Raw genomic sequence first — 26,707 nt, 5'->3', positions numbered from 1 at the left:
CTGTTTTGAAGACCGGGAAGAGAAAAAGATTGCGATTTTGATTCTTAACGATTCATTGTGCAGCTCTAGTATGCATTCATCACAACTAGGGATGAGCTTGGTGTTCGAGTCGAACACATGCTTTCTTTCGGAACGCACCTTCAGTGCTGCTGGAGGCTTTGTAACCGATCACAGGGTGTGCCTGTCCACCGACTCGGTTGATCGACTGACCTTCATAAAGATGAATAAGTCTTGGATCACCACCAGCTACCAAGCACCTGAAGCTGATGTAACCGTATTTTTTTTTTGAAATGTCACATCCCTTCAAGACTGCCTATGCTGATGCTGAGTGACTGTCCTGTTATGTTGACTGACTATCCTCTTCCTCCTCAATGATCCTGCTGATAGCTTGGAAGAACATTTTAACATTTTTAGTTCTGGGTGACGCCTACCAGCCCAATTTTTCAGCCCTTGTTTAACAGGGGCGTGTAATTACAATTTTGGATGCAATGCTTTGCAGCAGGGGTCATTCCTGCACTCCAACTAGAGTATATGGGAGAGGTTGCAGTGTCGTGGCACCAGCACTAGTGTCTAGGGCCAAATTTTTTAGCCCCTGTTTAACAGGGGCATGTAATACAATTTTTGATGCAATGCTTTGCAGCAGGGTTCATTCCTGCACTCCAACTAGAGTATATGGGAGAGGTTGCAGTGTTGTGGCACCAGCACCAGTGCCTAAGGCCCAATTTTTCAGCCCCTGTTTAACAGGGGCATCTAATTACAATTCTTGATATAATATTTCAGAGCAGGGCCCGTTCCTGCGCCCACCGAGAGTAACTGTGAGTGGTGTTGTGGCACCAGCACCACCACCACAACCACCAAAGGCCTTAATTTTTCTACCACTGTTCAACAATGGCATGTAATTACAATTCTTGATATAGAATTGTTCACAGCAGGGTGCTCCAGCGCCCACCAAGAGTCACTTTGAGGGCTTACAGTGTTGTGGCAACACCAACACCTTAGGCCCACATTTCTGTAGAGCATATAGGGGAGGCCCCTACTTTCAAAAATCCAACTTACAAACGTCTCCTACTTGCAAACGGAAGGAGACAACAGGAAGTGAGATGAAAAAAGACGGATGGCCAAAAAAATTACACAGGGGTGATAACCCTTCCCTGTATTTTCCAAAAAGCTTAAAAATAGATTTTTTGATTGGAGCTACACATTAAAAATGTACCAGTTCAAAATTACAAACAGATTCTACTTAACACAAGAAACCTACACAGTCCCTGTCTTGTTTGCACCGCCTGTATACTGCTGTTCTGAGTATATAGGGCCTGAGGGCCCCACGCCTTTCCTTTTATTAATTTAGGTACGGTGTTCCCCTTAATATCCGTACAAGACCCAAAGGGGCTGGTGATGGGTGGGTCAGGGGGGGGGGGTGCTACCCATGCCATTTTTTTCTCAATGATTTTCATCCGTATTTCTGGAACCAGACATGACATTAAAACCGCAAGCAGTTTTAAATGACTTATTTTCCGTTAAATGTCATTTTGTGCAGGGACTGTTCTAAACACGGGAAACGTGCCAATTCACAGGCATACTATAGACGCCCCCCAGGCACTATATTTAAAGGAATATTTCACTTTTTTTTTCACTTTAATCGTCATTAAATTCAGTGCTCCCAAAAAAAACGGTAGTTTTGACCCATTTCCCCTGGGGCAGAAGGCGGTTCCCCAAACCCTTTTTATGACAACATCTTGCTTATTAGCCATTAAAATTAGCACTTTTTATTTAGAATGTTCGAGTCCCATAGACTTCAATGGGGTTATAAAGTTCGCACGAATTTTCGGTCCATTCGAAAGTTCTGGTGCAAACCGGGGGGGGGGGGGGGGGGGGGCTGTTCGGCTCATCCCTAATCACAACCTCATCTTTTATATTTTACAATGTGGGTAATAAATTGTATTTGTAGTAACTTTTAGTGTATTTTGTACTGAAAATATGGCAACTACCACCATTTTATTCTATGGGGTTTCTTTTAGAAAATATGTAACGTTTGCGAGGTTGGCCTAAAATGTGCATTTTCACGCGTGCAAAAAATTCAGAAAATGGTTCTAGTAGTGAAAGAATCTGACGTATATATATATAGTTTGTTAGAAATGAAAAGAATATGGGCATGGGATTTTTACAGTGCTTCTGTATAATTTATACAAAGAAAAAAGATTTATTTATGTAAAGAAATGTATTTAATAAGAACAATATAGTTTATTAATACAATTAAAATAGCACAAACGGTGCAGTATTAACAATTTACATATTGTTTAAGGGGTCCTGCATATATAAAGTTGAGGTACTTGCAACAATTCATCCCGACATGTTTCGCATTCGCTTCCTCAGGGGATGTACAAGCTAATAATTACAATGATATCAAAAAAGAAAAATTAATAACAATAAGTGGTATTCATTAATATCACACAATCCATTGCAAAGTACATAATATATCATTGAGCTTTTCCATCCAAAAGTTCCAAAAAAAAACGCTTACCCCTAGCCAGATCAACCCTCAAATGCACGAAGCATCCGCCTCAGTGTGTTAGAGGTGTGTGTCACCCCGCAACCAGTGTGGGCCGCTCAGCAAAGGGGGGCACAGATGGAGGTGAGTCTGGACAGTGATATAAGTATATTTTATTAATAAGGAGTTGTAGGAGAGAAGATTATTAAAATTATTTTAATTTATAATTGTGGTTATGATAATAATATAAATCATATAAGAATAAAATAAATAAATTAATTATAATATCCTCAATAATGAGGAGAAGGCAAAAAAAAGGCTTCTACATTTTATATTTATTATTATTTATATAAGTATTAAGAGCAGTTACACGATTCAATTCATATAGTGGAATGGCTAGTTTACAATGAACAACATTTTTTTAAAGTATCAACTAAACATATGTATGGGTAGTTTTCAAAGTTGCCAATGGCTCTGGTGCCCTAGCAAAGCTAGCGAGATCTGGAAGTGAGGGGAGAGAGGAGCTGCAGATGTGCATGGCGATGGATTGAATCAGTGCTCAGGTAAGTAAAAGGGATGGGGGGGGGGGGGGGCGCTGACACCAAAACCTTTTTCATCTAAATCCCTTAACGCTAGAGCCCCCCGGCCCTTTAAGAGGTTTATGATGCCAGGAGGTAGGCCGGGACTTAAGAGCATGTGACCGCCGTGATTGGCTGTCACGTGGTCCAAAAACGATCTGGTTAGGTGCTGGTAACTGTGGCGAGAGCGCACATGCTTTCGGCACACCTGTATGGACAGTAATTCACGCAAATAGGTGGCCCCTCAGCGCCAACGGGTCACGTATTTGAGTGTGGCCAGCACCAAAGGGTTAATACCATTCAGGTAAAAAATGTTTAGGCTTTACAACCACTTTAACTGGTCATACTTGTATCCGTCTGACTTTGGAAAAGGTTCCTGCGCTACTTTGGTCCGACTTCTGTGCGATTTCAGGTTATAGAATTAAATGGAAGTCGCATCCAAGTCGGATCATCATTGATGTGATTTGGATCCGACGTTACAGGAAGATAACACAGGCATTCCCTGAAGTTGCTTCAAAGTCGCCTGCCCAAGTTGTAGCAGTGTGCACTGAGCCTAAAGAGGAACTAAAGCCTTCTATCGGTTTTAGCCATGGAAGTGGCCATCTTTGCCTCTGTTTAATCTTCAACTGTCATGGTGCTACACATGTGATCAGTTAGGAGGCCAGCCATTGGATGATTTGATAGTTTGGTTGAGAGCAGAACCAATGTGACAGTTGGCAATTCCCCCACATAACTTGATGGGTTTAGTTCCATCAAGGTGTAAATCAGGCCAAGTTCAGCCTGGGAAGAGAAGGATCCCTCCCATCTTATTACATGGAGAATTACTAACCAGTACTCCCAGCTGGGAGGGGGAACCAGAATTCTCTTGCCAAAAATGATAGGAACAGATACTATACTTGATCTTAGGCCAAAATTCAAGAAGTGAAGGATCTGAAGGACAACTAGAGGTAAATTTGTTTTAGTTTTGGATGGAGTGGAGACCGATTCGAGCCCCCTATCAGGTTTTGATTGCTTTCTGTGTCCCTGTTAGGAGATTCACCCTCTCTGTTTACTGTTATCACCAAAAGTGAAAGAATTTAGGTTTTGGGTTGTCACCAGAACAGGAAAGGAGGGAAAATCTTCCAATGGGGACACACCGGGTTTCCAAAAATTAGGAGGGATTTCCTGTTTTGGTCTGACAGGAGTTCTAACTTCCAAAATGAAAAAGAAAAGTTTTTCCTGTGAGTTACACCTTATCTTGGGTGTGTTTCAGCATTATTACAGGCGTGGAGGCTTTCCTCTCAGACTCTGAACTCCCAGCACGTCCTCCAGCCCCAGCAACGGCGCGCTCACGCCACCTTCACCTTTACCTCACATACTGGGCGGGACCCGTCCTGGTGAAGGCGGAGCGTCGAACGTCAACGGCCTACCATGTGACCGGCTTTAGTTGGGCTCCACCCTGCGCACAAGAAGCTGCCGCAGCCTCCCGTCCTCTCCCAATATGGCGCCGCTCGCCTGCTGAGCTCTCCGAGCCCCTCCGGTCCCTGACACTCACCGAGACATGCTCACAGCCGGATAGTGACAGCCTAGCAGCCCAGCCTCGTCTCGTCAGCCGCTCGGGCCTAGCTTTCCAGGACAGTCCTCCTCCGCTACAGCACAGCACCGGAGCAGGAGGCCTCACCGCCGCCATGGCTCATTCCCCGGTAGCCGTGCAAGTGCCCGGGATGCAGGTGAGTGGGCGGCCTGCTGTATTGTTGTGTCCTGTGCATTGTGTGTAATGGCATGTCAGTGTGTGCGTGTGGTGACAGGATATGTGTGTCATTGTGAGTGTATGGAAAGGAGGAAATACGTGTGTACTGCCAGGGGGACCTTTGTACGGGCTCAGGGATCCTTCACTTCTAGCTTGAGTTCAGCCTGCCACTGACCGTGCCACCTCCCTCAGCCTGCCACTGACCGTGCCACCTCCCTCAGCCTGCCACTGACCGTGCCACCTCCCTCAGCCTGCCACTGACCGTGCCACCTCCCTCAGCCTGCCACTGACCGTGCCACCTCCCTCAGCCTGCCACCGACTCCTGGCCTGTCGCTCAATCTGCCAATCAGTGGCGGCTGGTGATCAAAATGTTTGGCGGTGCGCAAACAAATACTGAGCCTCACTGCCCATCAAATGCAGCCAGGTGTGTCCCCTGGCTGTCGCTTCAGTAACCCTTGCGCGTCCGGTCCATCGGCACTGACCACTCGTGTGGCGGGGCTCTGCTCCGCTCCCCTACCCTTCTGTAGTTGTGCCTCCTGTGTCCGCTTGGCTCCGAGCATTGGTGCGAAAAGTGGCGAGGAGGGGGGGGGGGGGGGGTGGGGTTATCGGCACCCATACACCCACAATGCACAGGCCGTTGCCACCTCCGCAGCCTGCCCCTGACTCTGCCATGGTCTGCCCCGGACTCCTGGCCTGTCGCTCTGCATGTTCTCTCTGTGCTTGCATGAGTTTCCTCCCACACTCCATGCTGTTTTTTTGGCTCCTTCGTAAATTAGCCCTAGTATGTATACATTGGCCATAGGGACCTTACATTGTAAACTGGTTGAGGACAAAGGGGTCTGCACCTTATAAATACCTGTAATGTATTGCAAGGAGTTTAAAGTGATTACTAGGTCGGGCCCACACCTATTGGTGTGGGGTTTCCCCGCATCCAATTCGCATAGCAGGAGAATGTGACTGGCTCCATATGGAGCGGGTTCACACATCTCCGCTGCAGAGTGACTGCATCTTTGGCTCAGTTTCAGGGTCAAATTCAGGCATAGATTCGGCCCTGATTCATCCCTGAAACGGGGAACAGGAGCGTACATAGTTCTTGTGCGATCCACAGCCGGTTCCAGTGTGAACCCAGCCTAAAGGATCGTTTGCGCTTTAAAAAAAAGTCATACTTTTCTCCACTGTGCCTCATTTTGCACAGAGTGGCCCCAAACATCCTCTTCTGGGGTCCCCTGGCGGCTCCTCCCTGCATCAGATAACCCCCTAGGTTAAACTATCTCTCCTGAGGGGATTACCTTGCTGGCGCGAGCCCGAGTCCAGACACGAATGCCGGACTCTGTGCCCGTGTCATTGGATTTGATTGACAGCAGTGGGAGCCAATGGATGCGCTGTTATCAATCAAGAGCCGGGACCCTGTGGAGAGAGGGACAGCGCATACCTGCCAAAGGCATGGGTGACTGCCAGGTGTTTTTTTTCACCTTAATGCATAGAATGCATTAAGATGTAAAAACACAAGGGTTTTACAACCCCTTTTAAGTACTTGATGTGGTATCGGCCTCTTTCTGTCCCTTTTACAGCAGCGCTCAGAATGGAAGAGGGGGAGGCAGCACAAGTCAGTTATGTTGCAGGACTTGTGTGTCTACATGGTGGAGGGGAGAGCAGAGTGGCAGATGGGGTTGTCAGTCTTCTACTTATTTCAGGGGGCGGATTGGGTAAGTATATCACCGCTCTCCTCACCCCTAAGCAAAAATGAGCAGTTAACCCAGGCAGTGCAGGCTCAGCCCCACTGCATGGGAAAAAGTTTTGACCGGAATTCTTCTTTAACCACTTCAGCCCCGGAAGGACAAGTCCTTTTTTTTTTTTCTTAACAACACTACGCCGTTTTAACTGACATTTGCACGGTCGTGCGACGCTGTGCCCAAACAAATTGACCCCCCCATAGAGCTTTCTTTCGGTGGTATTTGATCACCTCTGCGGTTTTTATTTTTTCGCTATAAAAAAAGTGACATAGTAATTTGTCAAAAAAAGTAATTTTTTTACATTTACTACAATAAATATCCCCCCCAAAAAATAGAAAAAAACAAATTCTTCCACTGTTTATATGTATTCATGTTTTTGGAAAAAAAAATCGCAATAAGCGTATATTGATTGGCTTGTGCAAGTTATCATGCCCACAAAATAGGGGAAAGATTTATGGCTTTTTTATTTTTTTATATCATAACTGCGTCCTTGCGGTCGACAGATCGGACACTTTTGGAACCATTGGCATTTATACAGCGATCAGTGCTATAAACAAAAATGCATTGATTATGTGTAATTTTCGCTGGTAGGTAAGGGATTATACACTAGGGGGTGATCAAGGGGTTAACTGTTCCCTCAGCATGTTCTAACTGTAGGGGCGGATGGGCTCACTAGAACATGACAGATCACTGGGAGCAGTAGATACCTGTCATGTTGCTAAGCAGAACAGGAAAATGCCTTGTTTACATAGGCACCTCCCCATTCTGCCTCTGTGCCATGATCGCAGGCCACTGGCGGACATAGTCTGCGGGAGTGCCGTCGGCAGCATGCACCTGTGCCACTTTGCTGATGTATATCGGCAAATGGTTAAAGTGTATGTGTAGCCAAAATGTTTTGTTTTTAGATGGAGTAGGGAAGGGTTAACCACTTGCCGACCGCCTAACGCCGATCTACGTCATCAGAATGGCACGGGCAGGCATAAGCACGTAGATGTACGTGTTTTGCCTCCCGCGGGTCGGGGGCCCGATCGGGCCCCCGCCCGGTGCCTGCGGCGGTCGGTTTTCGTTCGGGAGCGATCCCGGACGAGGGGACGGCCATTCATTCATGGCCACCCCCTCGCGATCGCTCCCGACGAATGGAAATCCCCGGTGACATCACTTCCTCTCCTGTAATGTAAACACAGGAGAGGAAGTGATGTATTCTCTCCTCCGTGTCGGTATTTTTCGTTCCGACACGGAGGAGAGCGGATCAGTGAGTTGCACCAACACATCCCACACACAGTAGAACATGCCAGGCACACTCACACCCCCCCTTTACCCCCCGATCACCCCCCCAATTACCCCTGCCCCCCAGTCACAGTGACACCAATGTCATTTTTTTTTTTTTTTTTTTTTTTTTTTGCATTGGTGTCATTTGTGACTGTAATAACTGTTAGGGCAGTTAGGGTTAGCCCCCTTTAGTTCTAATGTACCCCCCTAACCCCCCCAATAAAGGTTTAACCCCGTGATCACCCCCCGTCGCCAGTGTCACTAAGGCTGGGTTCACATTGCAGCGGTTTATGAGAACGAATGTGATTCGCACCGCACTGCAGTGCAAATCACATCCGATCTCTGTGCGATTCGAGTTCAGCCATTCGCCGCACCCGCCGCACCCGCCACACCCGCCGCACCCGCCGCAAATTCGCACGGGACCCTTTTTTTGGCCCGCAGCAGAATCGGATCGCATGGGTGTTCACACCATGCGATCCGAGTTTGCAGATCGCACTGCGATATGCGAACTGATCTGGGGGTGTCAGTAACATTTCACTGACACTCCCAGCAGTTCGCATAGGGCAGTGTGAACTGCCGCCGGGAGGCATGCGATGCGGGAACCCGCCGCGGATTCGCGGCGTTTCCGCATCGCTCCAGTGTGAACCCAGCCTAATAAGCGATCATTTTTCTGATCGCCGTATTAGTGTCACAGGTGACGCTAGTTAGGCAGGTAGGTATTTAGGTTCGCCGCAGCTTTTTATAGCGCTAGGGACCCCCATATACTACCGCATAAAGCCCCCTGATTGCCCCCTAGTTAACCCTTTCACCAGTGATCACCATATAACTGTTACAGGTGACGCTGGTTGGTTAGTTATTTTTTTATAGTTTCAGGGCACCCGCCATTTATTACCTAATAAAGGTTTAACCCCCTGATCACCCGGCAGGTGTCATTTGTGACTAATAACTGTTAGGGCAGTTAGGGTTAGCCCCCTTTAGTTCTAAGGTACCCCCCTAACCCCCCCAATAAAGGTTTAACCCCGTGATCACCCCCCGTCGCCAGTGTCACTAAGGCTGGGTTCACATTGCAGCGGTTTATGAGAACGGATGTGATTCGCACCGCACTGCAGTGCAAATCACATCCGATCTCTGTGCGATTCGAGTTCAGCTATACAGATAGTATGGCTGAATTCGTGTCGCACCCGCCGCACCCGCCGCAAACTCGCACGGGACCCTTTTTTTGGTCCGCAGCAGAATCGGATCGCATGGGTGTTCACACCATGCGATCCAAGTTTGCAGATCGCACTGCGATATGCGAACTGATCTGGGGGTGTCATTAACATTTCACTGACACTCCCAGCAGTTCGCATAGGGCAGTGTGAACTGCCGCCGGGAGGCATGCGATGCGGGAACCCGCCGCGCATTCGTGGCGTTCCCGCATCGCTCCAGTGTGAACCCAGCCTAATAAGCGATCGTTTTTCTGATCGCTGTATTAGTGTCACAGGTGACGCTAGTTAGGCAGGTAGGTATTTAGGTTCGCCGCAGCTTTTTATAGCGCCAGGGACCCCCATATACTACCGCATAAAGCCCCCTGATTGCCCCCTAGTTAACCCTTTCACCAGTGATCACCATATAACTGTTACAGGTGACGCTGGTTGGTTAGTTATTTTTTTATAGTTTCAGGGCACCCGCCATTTATTACCTAGTCTCACTAGTGTACCCCTAAATTTAGGGGTGTCTACTTTCTAAAATGGGGTCATTTGGGGGGGGGGGTTTGTGCCATCTTGGCATTTTATGGCCTTCAAAACTGTAACGCCCTTAGAAAGCCTGAAGGCGGTGCTTGGTTTTTGGGGCCCCGTACGCGGCTAGGCTCCCAAAAAGTCCCACATATGTGGTATCCCCGTACTCAGGAGAAGCAGCAGAATTTATTTTGGGGTGTCATTTCACATATGCCCATGGCATGCGTGAGCAATATATCATTTAGTGACAACTTTGTGAAAAAAAAAAAAAGTTTGTAATTTTCCCGCAACTTGTGGCAAAATATAAAATATTCCATGGACTCAACATGCCTCTCAGCAAATAGCTTGGGGTGTCTACTTTCTAAAATGGGGTCATTTGTGGGGGTTTTGTGCCATCTTGGCATTTTATGGCCTTCAAAACTGTAATAGGTAGTGAGAAGTGAACTCAAAAAATTACGCCCTTAGAAAGCCTGAAGGCGGTGCTTGGTTTTCGGGGCCCCGTACGCGGCTAGGCTCCCAAAAAGTCCCACATATGTGGTATCCCCGTACTCAGGAGAAGCAGCAGAATTTATTTTGGGGTGTCATTTCACATATGCCCATGGCATGCATGAGCAATATATCATTTAGTGACAACTTTGTGAAAAAAAAAAAAAAAAAAAAAAAGTTTGTAATTTTCCCGCAACTTGTGGCAAAATATAAAATATTCCATGGACTCAACATGCCTCTCAGCAAATAGCTTGGGGTGTCTACTTTCTAAAATGGGGTCATTTGTGGGGGTTTTGTGCCATCTTGGCATTTTATGGCCTTCAAAACTGTAATAGGTAGTGAGGCGTGAAATCAAAAATTTACGCCCTTAGAAAGCCTGAAGGCGGTGCTTGGTTTTCGGGGCCCTGTACGCGGCTAGGCTCCCAAAAAGTCCCACATATGTGGTATCCCCGTACTCAGGAGAAGCAGCAGAATTTATTTTGGGGTGTCATTTCACATACGCCCATAGCATGTGTGAGCAATATATCATTTAGTGACAACTTTGTGTAAAAAAAAAAAAAAAATTTTTTTTTTGTCATTATTCAATCGCTTGAGGCAAAAAAATAAAATATTCAATGGGCTCAACATGCCTCTTATCAATTTCCTTAGGGGGTCTACTTTCCAAAATGGGGTCATTTGGGGGGGTTTTGTACTGCCCTGTCATTTTAGCACCTCAAGAAATGAGATAGGCAGTCGTAAACTAAAAGCTGCGTAAATTCCAGAAAACGTACCTTAGTTTGTAGATGTGACAACTTTTGCGCAAACCAATAAATATACAATTATTGACTTTTTTTTTACCAAAGACATGTGGCTGAATACATTTTGTCCTAAATGTATGACTAAAATTGAGTTTATTGGATTTTTCTAATAACAAAAAGTAGAAAATATCATTTTTTTTCAAAATTTGCGGTCTTTTTACGTTTATATCGCAAAAAATAAAAATCGCAGAGGCAATCAAATACCATCAAAAGAAAGCTCTATTTGTGGGAAGAAAAGGACGCAAATTTTGTTTGGGTACAACATTGCATGACCGCGCAATTACCAGTTAAAGCAGCGCAGTGCCAAAGTGTAAAAAGACCTCTGGTCATTTACCAGCAAAATGGTCCGGTCTGAAAGTGGTTAAAGGGGAACTAAATCCATCAATTTTATTTTCCCAAAACTGTTCTGTTCAAGGCATGTTGTGAATGACTGTCACGGCTGCTTGTTCTCTAAGGCCTCATTCACACCATGTACAGAGACGCAAGCTTTTCTGCACACATTCTGCATGAACACGCACAAAAGAAAATCGCTTTACCTGTGTCCTGTTCACACCACAGCACTAGTATTGTGTGCATTTTTTTTCTGCACGTGAATCCGCAAGGTGTATAAAACTCCCCAAAACTTGCGTACTGTACCACAGTCCCGTGAGCCCCTGCTGTCAGACACCACGACGACACTTCACCGGTCTGAGATTTTAAAATCCTAATCGCCTATCCGTAATGCTCTGCATGTATGGACAAGAAGCATTTTAATTGGCCAGCACTGTCACATGGACAACGCTGGTCAATCAGAATTTGTCTATGCTGCCCTAACAGCGCTGAGGAGAGCAAGCCATGGGAATTTCAAATCCCCTAATGATGAAGGGACTTCCCAGTGTCTGACAGCCGGGAAATCATGGGACTTTAGTACAGTGGGACTGGGGGGGGGGGGGGGTTGCGGGATGGGGAGGGCACCCAGATTTTCTGTAAAGGTGAACTTCCACTGTAAGTTATTTGTGTATGCAACGCCTTTTTTCTTTTTCCCTGCCGCTTTTTTTTTTTTTTTTTTTTGGATAATGTGGAGAAGCATTGGACCCCCTGGCCAGTTTGTATTATCCTTGTGTTGGCTAGGTAGACTCATCCCCCAATATGCAGTTTGGATACATTTGCTGTTTAACAATATTTGTGAGAATCCATGATCCCTGCAGACACGTGTTTATACAGTAATTTGATTTTGGCTAATCGAGCAACCAACTGCATTTGGGAACTGTATTTCAGTTGGCTGATTGTAGATGCCATAATCCTGATATTGCCATGTGTAGATGGATGTTTTCGTTATTTGTTCTGTAAGCAACAGAACCAAGCTTTTCAGGAGGCCAGACTAAGACTGCTTTCACATTGAGGTGCTCTAGCACTAAAAATAGTGCACGTAAAGAGCCTCTCACTCCAGTGTTAAAGCCTGAGTGCTTTCACACTGGAGTAGTGCACTTGCAAGACAGTAAAGTCCTCCAAGCAGCATCTTTGCAATGCTATAGGAGCGCCCCAGTCCATTGAAATCAATGAGCAGTGGCACTTTGCGGATGGTTTTAACCCTTTTCCGGCTGTTAGCGGTGGTTAAAAGCACCCTGCTACCGACTGAATAGCGCCGCTAAAACAAGTGCTGCTTAACGTAGCACTGCTTTATTGCTAACACCCCAGTGTAAAAGCAGCCTAAGAATCATTAGACTGCAAGTCCCCTTCACATGGGTGGACTGGTTTTGTCCGCCTGTCAGTTTTTCAGATGGACCTGATTGGACCCTCCAGTCTCCTCCTATGGAGTGTCAGGTGTCATCAGACATGTCTGACACCCAAACAAGTCCTAACCTGTCTGCTAAAAACAGACGGGGATCCATTACCCATCCATCTGGTGGATCAGATGGCAAATGGGGATTAATGAGCAGGAGGTCCTTTTTCCACCTGACCACCCATAGAGAGCAGGTACAGACCAGCCATCCCCCTGCTTAGCGGGGATTGGCGAACAGATTCCCTGCTGAGCAGGTACTCCAACTGAGCCCACCTCATGTGTAAGGGAACTAAGATGGCTAGCATTAGTAAATAGATGGGAAAGTATATCATATTTACATGTTTTAGCCCTAGTTCACACCTGTGTGGCTTTGAAATCATGCGACATCAGCTTGTTTTCAAAGCCGCTCATCAGTGCGATTTCTACTGACTTTGGGGCTTGTGACTTAAATTAACCACTTCAGCCCCGGAAGGATTTGCCCCCTTCACCAAACCACTTTTTGCGATTCAGCACTGCATTGCTTTAACTGACAATTGCGCTGTTGTACGACGTTCAACCCAAACAAAGTTGATGTCCTTTTCCCACACAAATAGAGCTATTTGATCACCTCTGCGTTTTTTTTTTTTTTTTTGTGCTATAAACAAAAGGGTGACAATTTTGAAAAAAACTTTTTTTTTTTTTTTTTTGCTATATCCCCCAAAAATATCTATGTAAAACAATTTTATTTCCCCTCAGTTTAAGCTGATATGTATTCTTCTATATATTTTTGATAAAAAAATCGCAATAAGTGTATATTGATTGGTTTGCACAAAATTTATAGCGCCTACAAAATAGGGGATAGTTTTATGGCATTTTTATGTATTTTTTTATTATTAGTAATGGGGGCAATGTGCAATATTGATCGTGACTGTGACATTATGGCAGACACATCAGACACTATTTTGGGGCCATTGTCATTTTATACAGTGAGTGCTATAAAAATGCACTGATTACTGTGTAAATGGCAGTGAAGTGGTTAACTACTAGAGGGTGATGAAGGGGTTAAGTGTGTCCTGGGGACTGATTCTGAATGGGGGGGCGGCTGGGCTTCAACACACATGACGGGGAGCAGCGATCCGTCATGTCACAAGGCAGAATGGACAAATGCCTTGTTTATAAAGGCATCCTCTCCATGACACGATCGCGGGCACCCGGCAGGCACTGAGTCCGCGGGACCCATGGTCGTAGAGAACGCGGCTCCTGCATCACCACTTCTCAAAGGGGACCCACCTGTGCCATTCTGCCGATTATATATTGTCATGCAGCGGTCGGGAAGCGTTTAACGGAAGTCTATGCAAGTCGCAATTAAAGCGTCAAAGTAGTGCAGGATTTTTTTTTTTTCCCCATAATTGCTGTGACATGAATTGCAGCAATATGAACAGTTCCATTGCCAGCAATGGTGTGCGACTTGTTCTGCAATTTGGAACTGTCAAATCGCATGACAAGTTGTACTGGCGTGAATTGGGGCTGAAAGCGGTTGTATTTCTGGCTTGGTGATTTTTAATGACCCTGAATGCAGCTGCTGACGTCAGCGGGGCACGTGCTCTGCAGGTCCGGCATATCCTGCTGGAATAAAGGGCTCTTGCGCGAATGACGTCATCGTAGCTCCGGCCAATCACGGCGATGGAGCCAGTGATCCAGGAAGAAACGCAGAAGGAACATGTCAGCTCCCTCAGTGGTGATGGGCACACTGCGGGAGCATTGTTCTAAGGTAAGTTTATTAGTCTTTGTGTTTATTTAAAAAAAAAAAAAAAAAGTGCTAGAATGCAATTGCCTTGCAGGTGTTGTTTTTTTTTTTTTTTTAGTTACTACTTTGTTTCTGCTTCAGGTTCATGACAAATGTTATGGCAATTTGCATTTCCAAGAGTATGTCATGTGCAAGTGTTGCAGGTTTCTGATGTAGGTGGTAATACTGTAAGAGTATCTTCGTGTGCTTTTTCTGTTATCTGAAATCTTTAGTAAAAGATTCATTTGCAACTCCCTGTGGAATCTTGTCACAATATTATATTACTGGGTTCTTGTGCATGTGTTAAGGTCATTTTCCACCCTGTATTTATAACCTTGAGTGGTGGTTTTGAGTGCTGAATGCTTTTTTAATATGCAAAATGCCTTCTAATCCTTTATGGAAGTTCCTGAACCGGTCCTATGAAATTGACTAGAAGAAGTTTTAAGCGAAAAAAAAGTGTTGCTTTTTTTTCTCTCCTTTTTATTTTTTTTTTTTATTTTTTTTTTATTCCCTTTAAAGTTGGAAGCTTTGAGTATAATTACTTGGTGTAGTTTAATTTTTGGTTCTACTACAGCAATGTAGGGTGCAAGTTTGTTTCTATGTACAGTCAGGCCTACATAGTTGCAGTGTGAAGGTATAGAAACGTTTGCTCAGCCGCAGGGTTGGATTACCTGATTTTGTTCTTGTGTGTCAAGGTCATAATTCAGAAATTAAATGGCACATCTGCAGTATCAGCTTTTTGGAGATATATCTATATCTAATCTCTATTTTATTTTTTTTGTCACCTTAACTGTGGAAACAATTTTTGGATTTGCAGTGTAGATGTATGAATAAATAAGGAGTTTACAAATGCATAATTGTTTTGTCTATGGTCCTTTTTCATTTTTAAATCAAGATTATAACTGTTAGGGAGCATCAGATTTCATCACAGCCTACTGTAACGTTTCAGCCATGGTTTGGTAAGACCTCTGACTGTGATGCCAATTGCTGGTAGAGGTTAAGTATGTCTGACTCTCTAAATGAACTAAACTCAAAGAATGCAAGGCTGTGTCCTCTTTTCTGCCATGGAGATGTACTCTGATTACTGTAAATGTTATTTCCCTTCTTTTTGCTCTTTGCCCTTTGTGTGGAAACCAGGGATTAAATGAAAGTTCTTCCTGACTAGGGTGCTGTGGTAACATGCTAAAAGCATCACGGTGTGAACTGCACAACTCTCGCGCTTCCTCAACATCTGATAACTTGGCAAATTCATAACACTGCAGTATTACAGCTCTGCATTACAAAGATTCATCTTCTTAACTCTACCAGGCAAATACCCTTGAGAGTCCTGCTTGTCCTTTTTGTTATCAGTGTTAATTTTACATATTTGTAATACTTATGTCAGTGTTTTGTTCTGTATGATAAACATATTGTTGGAATTTGTATGCTGCAGACGCATAAAGCATGTGACTTAGAAAATATGGTTAACGTCAGTGTGTGCCAAAATTAAATGTCTCTTCCCTGTCAGTCATATAGCCACAAACGCAAAACGTATGTATGTATGTATGTATGTATGTATGTATGTATGTATGTATGTATGTATGTATGTATGTATGTATGTATGTATGTATGTATGTATGTATGTATGTATGTATGTATGTATGTATGTATGTATGTATGTATGTATGTATGTATGTATGTATGTATGTATGTATGTATGTATGTATATACATTTTTTTTTTTTTTTTTTTTTTTGACAGGATCTCGATAAAGCGTATTTAAACCAAAGAACAAAAATGTTACATATTGCAGCTTGCCAGAATGTAGATGTTTTCCTGCGTTTGTTTTTTATTTTTTTTATTCTTTCTTTCACTGCTGGTAACACTTCTTTCCTAGGGTGGCAACGCTCACTCACTCTTCTGTATCTTCTGTATCTTTGCAGCAGCATGTTCACTCTAGGACGGGAAGTATTAAAGTGGTTATAAAGCCTTACAGTGATTGTAAAGTCTTGTTTGTTTTTATAGGAAAAAAAAAGTTATACTTTCCTGCTCTGTGCAGTGGATTTACACAAGCAGCCCAGATCCTCCTCTTCTTGGGTCCCTCTTTGGCTCTCCTGGCCCCTCTTCTTTTGAGTGCCTCCAGAGCAAGCAGTCTGCTATGGAAGGCACCCGAGCCAAGCTGCAGCTCTGTGTCCATTCAGACATGGATCCCGGGTCCAACCCTGCCTTTGTGCTCTCTCGCACGCACCTTTTTAATACTGGTGCCCCTTAACCCCCCCATACTCCTTTAATGAAGCCTGTCTTGTAAAATACTTTTTCTGCTCCATTGCAGAAATCTTTGCTGGGGCACCTTCACCACGCAGGCTGTGGGGTGCTGGGCAGGACCACACAAAAAAGATTGCTGCAACAGTAAGGAAGATGAGCATTTTACCAGGCAGGTTGTATTTGGGGGGAGGGTACTAAAGGTACATTTGTCCTTAAAGAGGAAGTAAACCCTGATGGGTTTACTTCCTCTTTCATTCCCTGCAAAGGCAAAGCATAATGGACTACTATGCATCGCATAGTAGCCCATTATGTGTCACTTACCTGACACAGGAGCCAGCGAAGTCGCCGCTGTCCCCTGTAGTCTGCCGCATCCATCTTGCTGGTGGCGTCTCGCAGCTCCGCCGCTGTCATTCGGCGAAGCCTCGATGACGTCACTCCCGAGCATGGGAGTCGACATGCGCGGCAGCTCCATTCTTGGAAATGACGCGCTCAGTGCGCCTGCGCGCCGCTGTCTACGGCGCATGTGCCGTAGACAGCGGTGCCCGTTTTCGGGCAAATATCTCCTAAACCGTGTAGGTTTAGGAGATATTGCTTGGACCTACAGGTAAGCCTTAATCTAGGCTTACCTGTAGGTCAAAGTGGTTTGTAAGGGTTTACAACCACTTTAATTTAGATCTGTTAACGCATGAAAAAAAATGTTTGAGCATATTGTGAAAAAGAATAGAATATAATCTAATTTAAGTAAATCCCAGTAGCTTGGGCCGTGATCTGTGATTACTATGTCACAGTGGATACCTTATTTACAGTAACAGGCCACTGTGAGCAGCCCTGGTACCATGGGATTGCTGTGACCAATCACGGCAAACAGTTGCAGGTAGTAAACAAGTCTCTCATTCATGGTTTGCTTGCTATGGTGTTGTGTGATTGGTCACAGCACCTGTAATGTTATAGCTGTGACCATTCACAGTAGTAAACAAATGTTTCATGAATAACCTGTAATGTTACTGATTGCCTATACCATGATCATCACCGTAATAAGTAATCTGTGTAAAGTATTATTTTTATCACGTTTACATACGGTCACCAGAGCAAGTGCAGTGTCACTATGTTGACATTGTACTACTGTAGCGGTGATCATATACAATGGCTGGCTGCTCTGATATCACTGCCAATGCCACCAGCCTTTTTCTTTGATCACCGCCAGACCAGTACAAGCCAGTCAGTGTCACTGCTCACTGCTGTCTGCTCCTCGTGTGTCCGCTCTTGTGTTCCCTCTGCGTCCCTGACCACCGCTGTCACTCTAGTGTCCCCGCTGCTTGTACTAACCTGTTTATATTGACCACATTTCTGCCTGTGGCCTGGACTGATCCTATGCCTGTTTGCTGACCATTTCATAATTTTCAAAAAACTTGTGACAATAAAATGCAGTCTTTAACCAGTTCCCGACCAGCACACGCCAATGTACGTTGGCAGAATGGCACGGGCAGGCATATTGGCGTACAGGTACGTATATCTTTACTGCCGCCCTGCCATCGCGAGCGCGCTGCCGGCGGTGCACTTGCGTGCTGGGCGGGATCCCTGCAAGTCCGGTCGCGGGTCCCGCGGACTCGATTGCCGTGGGCATACCCGCAATCGTCTCACGGGCGGCTGAACGGAGAGATGCCGTTGTAAACAGCATCTCCCCGTTCTGCCTAGCAACTAGTGACGTTGATCTCTGCTCCATGTGATTGGAGCAGAGATCAGTGTTCACTAAATGAAAGCCCAGCCCCCAACAGTTAGTAACACACCCATAGGAACACTTAACCCCTACACTGCCACCCACTGGTTAACACCTTCACTGCCAGTGTAATTTACACAGGAATCACTGCATTTATATAGCAGTGATTGCTGTATAAATGACAATGGTCCCAAAAATGTGTCAAAAATGTCTGCTGTGTCCGCCATAATGTCGCAGTCACAATAAAAATCGCTGATCGCCATTACTAGTAAAAAAAAAATTATTAATAAAAATGCCATAAAACTATTCTCTATTTTGTAAACTCAATAACTTTTGCGCAAACCAATCAATCGCTTATTGCGATTTCCCCCCCCCCCCCCCCCCCCCCGGCCTAAACTGAGGGAATTTTTTTTTATATTTTTGGGAGATATTTATTATAGTAAAAAATAATGCATTTTTTTTTTAAACTGTCGCTCTATTTTTCTTTATAGCGCAAAAAATAAAAAACGCAGGGGTGATCAAAAGTGAGCTCTATTTGTGGGAAAAAAAAGAACGTCAATTTTGTTTGGGAGCCTCGTCGCATGACCGCGCAATTGTCGGTTAAAGCAACGCAGTGCCGAATCGCAAAAAGTGGTCTGGTCTTTGGCCAGCAAAATGGTCCAGTCTGAAAGTGGTTAAGACTCGCCACACCCCTTAAAAATACCTTGGGATGTCTACTCTATAAAATGTGGTCACTTTGTGGGTGTTTCTACTAGTCTTGTGGTATCGCTATATTCAGGAGTACCAGAATATATTTTGGTTTGTGATTCGAACTATGCTGTGTGTTAGAAATAACTTGTTAAAATGGCAACTTGTGTAAAAAAAAAAAAAAAAAAAAAAAAAAAAAATAGTTTTGACAAAATGACAACTTCAAAATCTATCAGTGGCGGTTGGTGTTTTTTGGGGAGGGCAGCAAACGGTGCACCCACAGCCATCCCCCGGCCGGTCAGGTTGCCCTCGTCCTGCCTCTGGCTGTAATCGCGTGCTGGGGAAAAAAAAGGTATTGAAATCCATACGTCCGCATGTAGATTGGAGGGCTGGACACGTGCTGGGGGGGCATAAACCAGTGGAGGTTAAATATCACCAAAAGAAAGCACGATCTGTTTAAAAACAGGGTGCGGTGTTGCATGACTGAATAATTTAAAAGTGACATCGCAGAAATCTGAAAATTAACCTGGGCAGGAAGGGGGTGAAAGTGTCTGGTATTGAGGTGGTTAAATGGCTGCTGTATGGTTTATACAAGTGTTTTGACTGCTGTGGTTTTCTCAGTAGAATAGAGCAGTGTCTAGAAGGCTGTATATCCATAGGCTTCAAAGGGGAGTACTTGGCAGGTGTTGCGCTGCCAAGTTCCACAGTGTACACTTGGTTACTAACTATACACTTTGGGCCCTAGTTATAAAACAGTGAAGTCACTATTGATGATGAATTCCCAAAATTTTGAAATACGTGGACCTAAAATATTCACTGCTCTGTCCCTGATCACTGCTCCTCAGTGAGATTCACCCACGTATCTTTAAGCTTCTCATTGCTTCCCATGATTTCAGGGACATTAGACCTGGAGAGGTGCATATCTGTTTTTTTTTTTTTTTTTTTTTTTTTTTTTTACTACTTTTGTTAGTATTTTAAATGCCTGACTTTAGTCGTTTTGTTCATGTATTTGATTATATTTAGGTTGCATTTGTCCTGGTGTATATAACATTGATGGTTCTGGTTGGTGCATCTTCATTCAGCAGAAAATAAAATTCCTGACATTCTGGTAGAGCTGCACGATTCTGGCCAAAATGAGAATCACACATTTTTTATTTATTTTTTGCTTAGAATAAAAAGATCACAATTCTCTCTCAATTCTTGCGACTTAAATTTTTTCATATTATACAAAAAAGCGCTAACTTTACTGGTCTGTTTTTTTTTTTTTTCTTTTTTTTTTTTTTTTTTATATTCAAGTAATTTTTAAGAATGTTGCATTTGAAAGACCGCTGCGCAAATACAGCGTGACATAAAATATTGCAACAACCACCATTTTATTCTCTAGGGTGTCTACTTTAAAAAAAAAAAAAAATAATAAAAAGTGGGTGTATGTGCTTGGGGGTTCTAAGTAATTTTCTAGCAAAAAAAATAACTTGAAACCAACAAATGTCTGGAAAAGGTTTAGTGGTTAAACTTTTTTCACTTACCCACAGTCTATTTTATTGACAAATTGTTACAATGTTTATACTTAAGGTCAACTAAAAAAGAATGTTTTGATTCTTGGCACACTGCCCTGTTTCTCTTCCTTTCTTTTGATGGCTGGGGCTTCAGAAGAGCAGAGAGAATTATTTGCATAGAAAGAATTGTGAAACACTTTAGTCAAGATCTCAATAACGATTCTTGACGATTAATTGTGCAGTTCTAGTTGTGCACATTGATGGTTTATGCTATTTTGTCCTATTTGATTCACAATAATAAAAAAAGTTGGCTTGTTCTGTAAATTATGCAAATCCTCAAACAATCCATGTTGATGCCAGGGGGGTGAATACTTTTGCAAGGCACCTTACCAGTTGTCTTCAAACTGGGCCAAATGTCCCTTGCTTGCTTTCATCTGTCCCTTGGGGGCAGGGTGGATTTCATATAAATCAAATAGATTTAAATCCTAACTTTTGAAGAGCAACGGTCATCTCTGTCCCACAGCAGCTCCTCCTCTGACCCACTGTTGACTTGCCGACAGTCCCATTCACTTTAATGGGGCAGCTGGTTATGTGGCAGTGACACAGCAAGGTGAGGGATGTTGCTGCAGCAGGTGAGTGGATGCCCGCTAACTGCGCTTCCATGATGGATCTCTGACAGGTGCTAAATGTAAGGACTTATACTTGTTGATAGAATCTTTTAATATTTGCAAACAAAATGAATGTTTCCCATTTGGAATAAGCTGTTAGGTTAGCAAAACAGCGATATCTGAACCGATTCAATCATACAATTTGTAGTGTACATAGATTTGCAAAACAATGGGATAAAGGAATTTTCCCGAACTTCTATCTCATGGTTACTGTGAAATTGTATGAATGCAGTGCATGTTCTCAGCTTGGATTCATTGAATGAGTTTACTAAAAATTTACATTTTGCAGAATTTATATAGCCGCATGCTACATAACTAAGCTCCATTTCATGCTAAATAAACAAAATTATCTTAAATGGAAAACTATCTTTATATTTTTACTCCAAAGGCATTTTTATTAAAATATAATTGATAAAAAAAAAAAATCAAACAGATTTTAAGTCAGTTTTCTTTTTTTTTTTTTTTTAATATTCACCCTGCTTAGTGGCCTATTCTTACTGATATGTTAGGCACTTTACTGACACCAATGATGAGACTCTATTCCTCCCACTGACACCAACAATGCAAAATTGTTCGACCATTTTTAGATGCAGCTTTTGCTCTTTGTACCCAATAATGTTACTGATTTGTTGCTAATTAAGCGACTTGGTTACTTAGTACCACCTAGTCCACCAGCTTTTTGTTGCCATAGCCCAATTTTTTTGAGATGTGTTGCTGCCATCAATTTCACATTTACCTTTTTTTTCTTAAAATGGTACATTTTTTTCAGTTTAAACATTTGATATTTCTATTTTCTATTGTGACTAAAATATGGGTTTGAGATTTGCAAATCATTGCATCCTGGTTTTATGTCGATTTTACATGGTTGTCCAACTTTTTTTGGATTTGTAATGCACTTGGGCTAATCCTGTACTCCAATGCATTGTTTTTCGGAATTGTAAAGCCTACTGATGTAGATCTGTGCGAATCTCCACATTTCTCATATCAATGACTGAATAATGTTCTGAGCATCCTTTGTAGTGGAAGCCAACGATGGATTGCTGGTGAGGTCTGCTTAAATACCCCCCACCTGGTCCGTGTCTGACTTCACCAACCGGGAGCAGACGATAAACGGCCACTGCACCTGCGCAACCACCAAAGCCAGCCAGCCGCCTAGCGTGACACTGCACGGACAGATTCATGCGCTGTGAATGACGAGTGCGGATTTAAGCTGACATAGTGTCCAATTGGAAGAAAAAGGACAGAGGAATTCCTCATGAAAGGATGGGTAGAGAGTATAGGCAGATGTCATGGGCTGGAAATGGACAGCGGGGAGCGGCCAGTGGGTGGGCCCGGTGTCATTGGCAGCAAACCCTAGTTTGCCCATACAGCCACGGGTAGTGACTGGAATGCCACCCAAAGAGGCAATCCCCCCACGCATCGCCCCATCCAGGAGCGCAGGGCGGAGAGATGGAAATAGGACAGCAGGAATGGATAAAGGGGGGGGGGGGCAATGGGGCTAAGGAGATGGCATGCATAAATCGCATTAAAGTGATAGTGAACCTGCAGATTAAAAAAGGGAAAAAAAACAAAACCCAGCAAAGGTATAATCTAGTATGCAGCACATACTAGCTCATTATCAAATACTTACCTCAGAACGAAGCCCCCCGTATTGGTGCCCGGTCCACGCCAAGGGAGCTGACATCTTGCCCTTGGCGCGTCTTTCCCGGGTTCGCGGCTCTGGAGCCACGATGTCACGCATGCGCGCAGGAGTTTTCTTCCCGGCAAGGTCCTGCAACGCTGCTGGACCTTCAGCTGGGGCATTCAGAGCACATATGCTGCTGATGTCCAGAAGCTGCATGCATAGGGAATATCTCCTAAACTGTACAGGCGCCTTATAGGCTTACCTGTAGGTAAAATTTGAGTATACAACCGCTTTAAGGAAACTTGACCCAAAATATGTTCATGTGGATCCTAAGGATGTTAAATGGATCATGAGAGGGCGGGGAAAAGCCAGAACAAAAAGGTATGGGAGGGAAAATAGGCCAAGAGAATGTCAAACAAAAGGCATCATACAAAGATCAGAATTGCGCCAAAAAGCAAGGGAACAATTCATTTAGCAAAACGTGTAGGGAAGACCTGACCGGCACGCTAATTTGGCTAATGCCATCTTGGCCAGTCGTATTCGTATATTTAATGTGCTTGCTGTGTATCTTGATTTTCAACATGAATTGTCTTTGTGCTATTTTTATAATATTTTGTAATACAATTTGGTTCAAACTACTTGTCATTGAACCGTTCTGGCACCGCAATAATTCCTACCCTCCCTGCTACATTTTTTTTCATGGATATGTATTACATTGGCTTATATTAGTAAGATTATGCAAAGCATAAGTGTATATGGTTTTCGTTTGGTAACGTTTATTCGTTCCAAAACCCAAATCTTAAAAGCAAACAAAATGTTGTACTTTTTAAATGACATTTGTCAAGTCTTCTAATATACAAAGAATTATTGTGTTTTGTGTGTGAAAATCTACTAGTGTATGGCCAGCTTTAAAGCACAACTTTACCCATAATGTGATAAATGTTGTGTTTTTTGTTTATTTTTTTCTTTAGCAATTCACATACATTGCACATTGATTACTATTAAAATTAGTGTGCACTGTAAATTGCCTCCAGCAATGCTCCTGTTTGGAGCTGCCAATTTGCTGAAGCACAGAGCCCCTGATCATCCTGAATGCCTGATGAAATCAAAGTGGAACTAAACCCAGTAGTTTAACAGTTTCAAGAAAGTTACATTCCTGGAATGCTGGGATTGCTAACTGTCACATTTTGCTTGTTTTCTCAACCAAACTGGCAAACCATCTAATGACTGGAGTCATAACCTGATCACATTTGCAAAAGGAGGGTTCAATTCCGCTTTATGGCTGTCAGCAGATTGGCTTCTGCATGTGCAGACCAGGGTGAGATCGTGTATTACTGGATTTTAAACCCGTAATAGGCACTTATTTTTAAAGTGGTGGTATACTCTATTTTTTTAACTTTTACCTGCAGGAAAGCCTATAATAAGGCTTACCTGTAGGTAAAAAAAATATCTCCTAAACCTTTACGGTTTAGGAGATATTCCCCTCGGTATGCGCCGCTGACTGCAGCGGCGCATGCGCACAAGGGGATTCTCGGCCTGAAAATCCGTCAGTGGCCGGCCGGAATGAAATCTCCCGCGCGGGAGTGACGATATCGCGGCTCCGGCGCTGTGAGTGGCAGGAGCCGCGATATCCGGATACCCGGAAGAAACGCAGAGGCAGCATGTCAGCTCCCTCGGCGTGGATCGGGCCAGATGTCGGGGCCTCGTTCTAAGGTAAGTATTTCATAATGAGCTAGTATGCGGTGCATACTAGCTCATTATGCCTTTTGCTTTGCAGGTTTACTTCCTGTCCAAACATAGCCAAAACAGCAGGAAGTGAGGAAATGCCTTCAAATTAAGTAAATTGCTTGGGGACCCCCCAGGTCAACAGAACTAGTGTCCCCATTGGAAGATTTCCACTCTATTACTTTTCTGTGGACAACCCAACTGACAAGTGTTCCTAATTCTCCAACATTGTATCGAAAATGCTACCAAGTTTTGCCTTTTAGTCATACTTTTAAAAAAACACTTTAAGATACGAGTGAGTCCACTTTAAAGCGGCACTGACACACGATACTATAACACCACTGATGTGCAGAGTCCAGAAAAAAAGTCCTTATAAAACTCGGTGAAAGTGCCGAAATGTAAAAAAGCCCACAAGGTATTTCCATAAATCACTTCTTGTGAAAAAGGTGACACCCCCTCCAAGAAGTAAACTTACCAGAACATTACGTCACTCCTCCATCTCACCCATAAACCACCATAACACAAAGGAAGAAAAAAAACTGCCTCCAGTGGTGTTGCAAAATCAACTTTTTATTAATGCCACTCACAAAATAAAGAAATGAATAAGCTCATCTTGTGAAGTACAGTGCCTTGCAAAAATATTCAACCCCTTGGCTTTTTACATATTTTGTTGCATTACAGCCTTTAGTTCAGTGTGTTTTTATTTTATTTATTTTTTTATCTGAAATAATGTGATGGATCAGAACACAATAGTCTAAGCTGGTGATGTAAAATTAGAAAAATATACATAAAACTATTTTTCAGAAATAAAAAAACTGATTGGCACGTGCGTATGTATTCACCCCCAATTACCTTCCAAAGTTACATAATTGGTGAAATGATGTTCACCTGTGTGCAGTGTAAGTGTCGCATGATCTGTCATTACATATACACACCCTTTTTTTTTTTTTTTTTTTTTTTTTGCAACACCTAAGCAAGAGGCACCACTAACCAAACACTGCCATAAAGACCAGGGAACTCTCCAAACCAGTAAGGGATAATGTTGTTGAAGTACAAGCCAGGGTTAGGTTATTATAAAAAAAAATTAAATCTTTGATCCCTAGGAGCACTATCAAATATAACCAAATGGTAAGGACATGGCACAACAGCAAACGTGCCTAGAGATGGCTGTACACCAAAACTCGCAGACCGAGGAAGGAGGGCATTAATCAGAGAGGCAGCACAGAGACCTTGGGTAACTGCGGAGTTACTCCAGTCTCTGCTGTGGATCTGTACATACCATGTTTCCCTGAACATGAGCTGGGGTCTTGTATATATTTTGGCAACCAAAAACACACTAGGGCTTATTTTTGGGGATGTCTATTTAAGATATGTACAATGATCTTAAAGTGGTTGTAACCCTAAAAAAAAGAACAAAAATCATTTTTCCTTTTTAAAGCATGATAGATTGCATAGTGCTTCTGCTGTGTCATTTATCCACCCCCTGTGTCCTCTGTCTTCTCCCCCTCCCCGTCAGGTCAGGGGTCAGTGTTTTGACATAACAAGCATCTTAAAATCCATCCTTATTGAATTATGTAATTTGTTTTGTAGGAATTGTGCCAGTGTGGGGTGCAGTGTGTCTCCGTGTGATTGTTTTGTGGGAAATACCTTTTTTTTGCAGTTCCCCTGGGTGGTGCATGATCTGCCTGGACTCCTCTTTTCTGCTCCGGGATCCCCGCTGGCGTCAGCGTGGGGAGGGGGCCTCGGGCAGGAGGGGGAGCCAGTGTCCCACTGGCGTCGGCCCGGTTGCTAGAGCAACACTTGAGTTGTTTAAGTGGAAACATGTAAATGTGTTGGAATGGTCTTGTCAAAGCCCAGACCTCAATCCAATAGAAAATCTGTGGTCAGACTTAAAGATTGCTGTTCACAAGCGCAAACCATCCAACTTGAAGGAGCTGGAGCAGTTTTGTAAGGAAGAGTGGGCAAAAATCCTGGTGGTAAGATGTGGTAAGCTCATAGAGACTTATCCAAAGTTAATTGGAGCTGTGATGGCTGCAAAAGGTGGCTCTACAAAGTATTGACTTTAGGGGAGTGCATAGTTATGCCCATTGACTATTTCTGTTATTTTGTCTTATTTGTTTGCTTCACAGTAGTAATAAAAAAAAAATCTTCAAAGTTGTGGGCATGTTCTGTAAATTGGTGAAAATCCTCAATCCATGTTAATTCCAGGTTGTGAGGCAACA

At 43.6% G+C, this 26,707-nt stretch overlaps 1 protein-coding gene across 2 annotated transcripts in view; it reads left to right on the top strand.

Annotated features, from left to right (window-relative positions):
- The first annotated feature begins 4,437 nt into the window (after positions 1–4,437).
- Positions 4,438–26,707, top strand: part of STK26 (serine/threonine kinase 26) — a 179,823-nt gene continuing 157,553 nt past the window's right edge. The window contains exon 1 of one of the 2 annotated variants that reach the window (XM_077493978.1): positions 4,438–4,775. In XM_077493978.1, coding sequence (XP_077350104.1) covers positions 4,734–4,775 — 42 coding nt within the window. In that variant the 5' untranslated portion in view covers positions 4,438–4,733. The remainder of the gene's footprint in view (positions 4,776–26,707) is intronic. The other variant, XM_077493977.1, reaches the window with a different exon arrangement.

Source organism: Lithobates pipiens, unplaced genomic scaffold (assembly GCF_037356315.1).
Source record: "Lithobates pipiens isolate NorthernLeopardFrog02 unplaced genomic scaffold, aLitPip1_a1.2 Scaffold_1, whole genome shotgun sequence".
Classification (NCBI taxonomy): domain Eukaryota; kingdom Metazoa; phylum Chordata; class Amphibia; order Anura; family Ranidae; genus Lithobates; species Lithobates pipiens.
The sequence above is the reverse complement of the archived record's forward strand: the minus strand, read 5'-3'. Positions and strand labels throughout refer to the sequence as shown.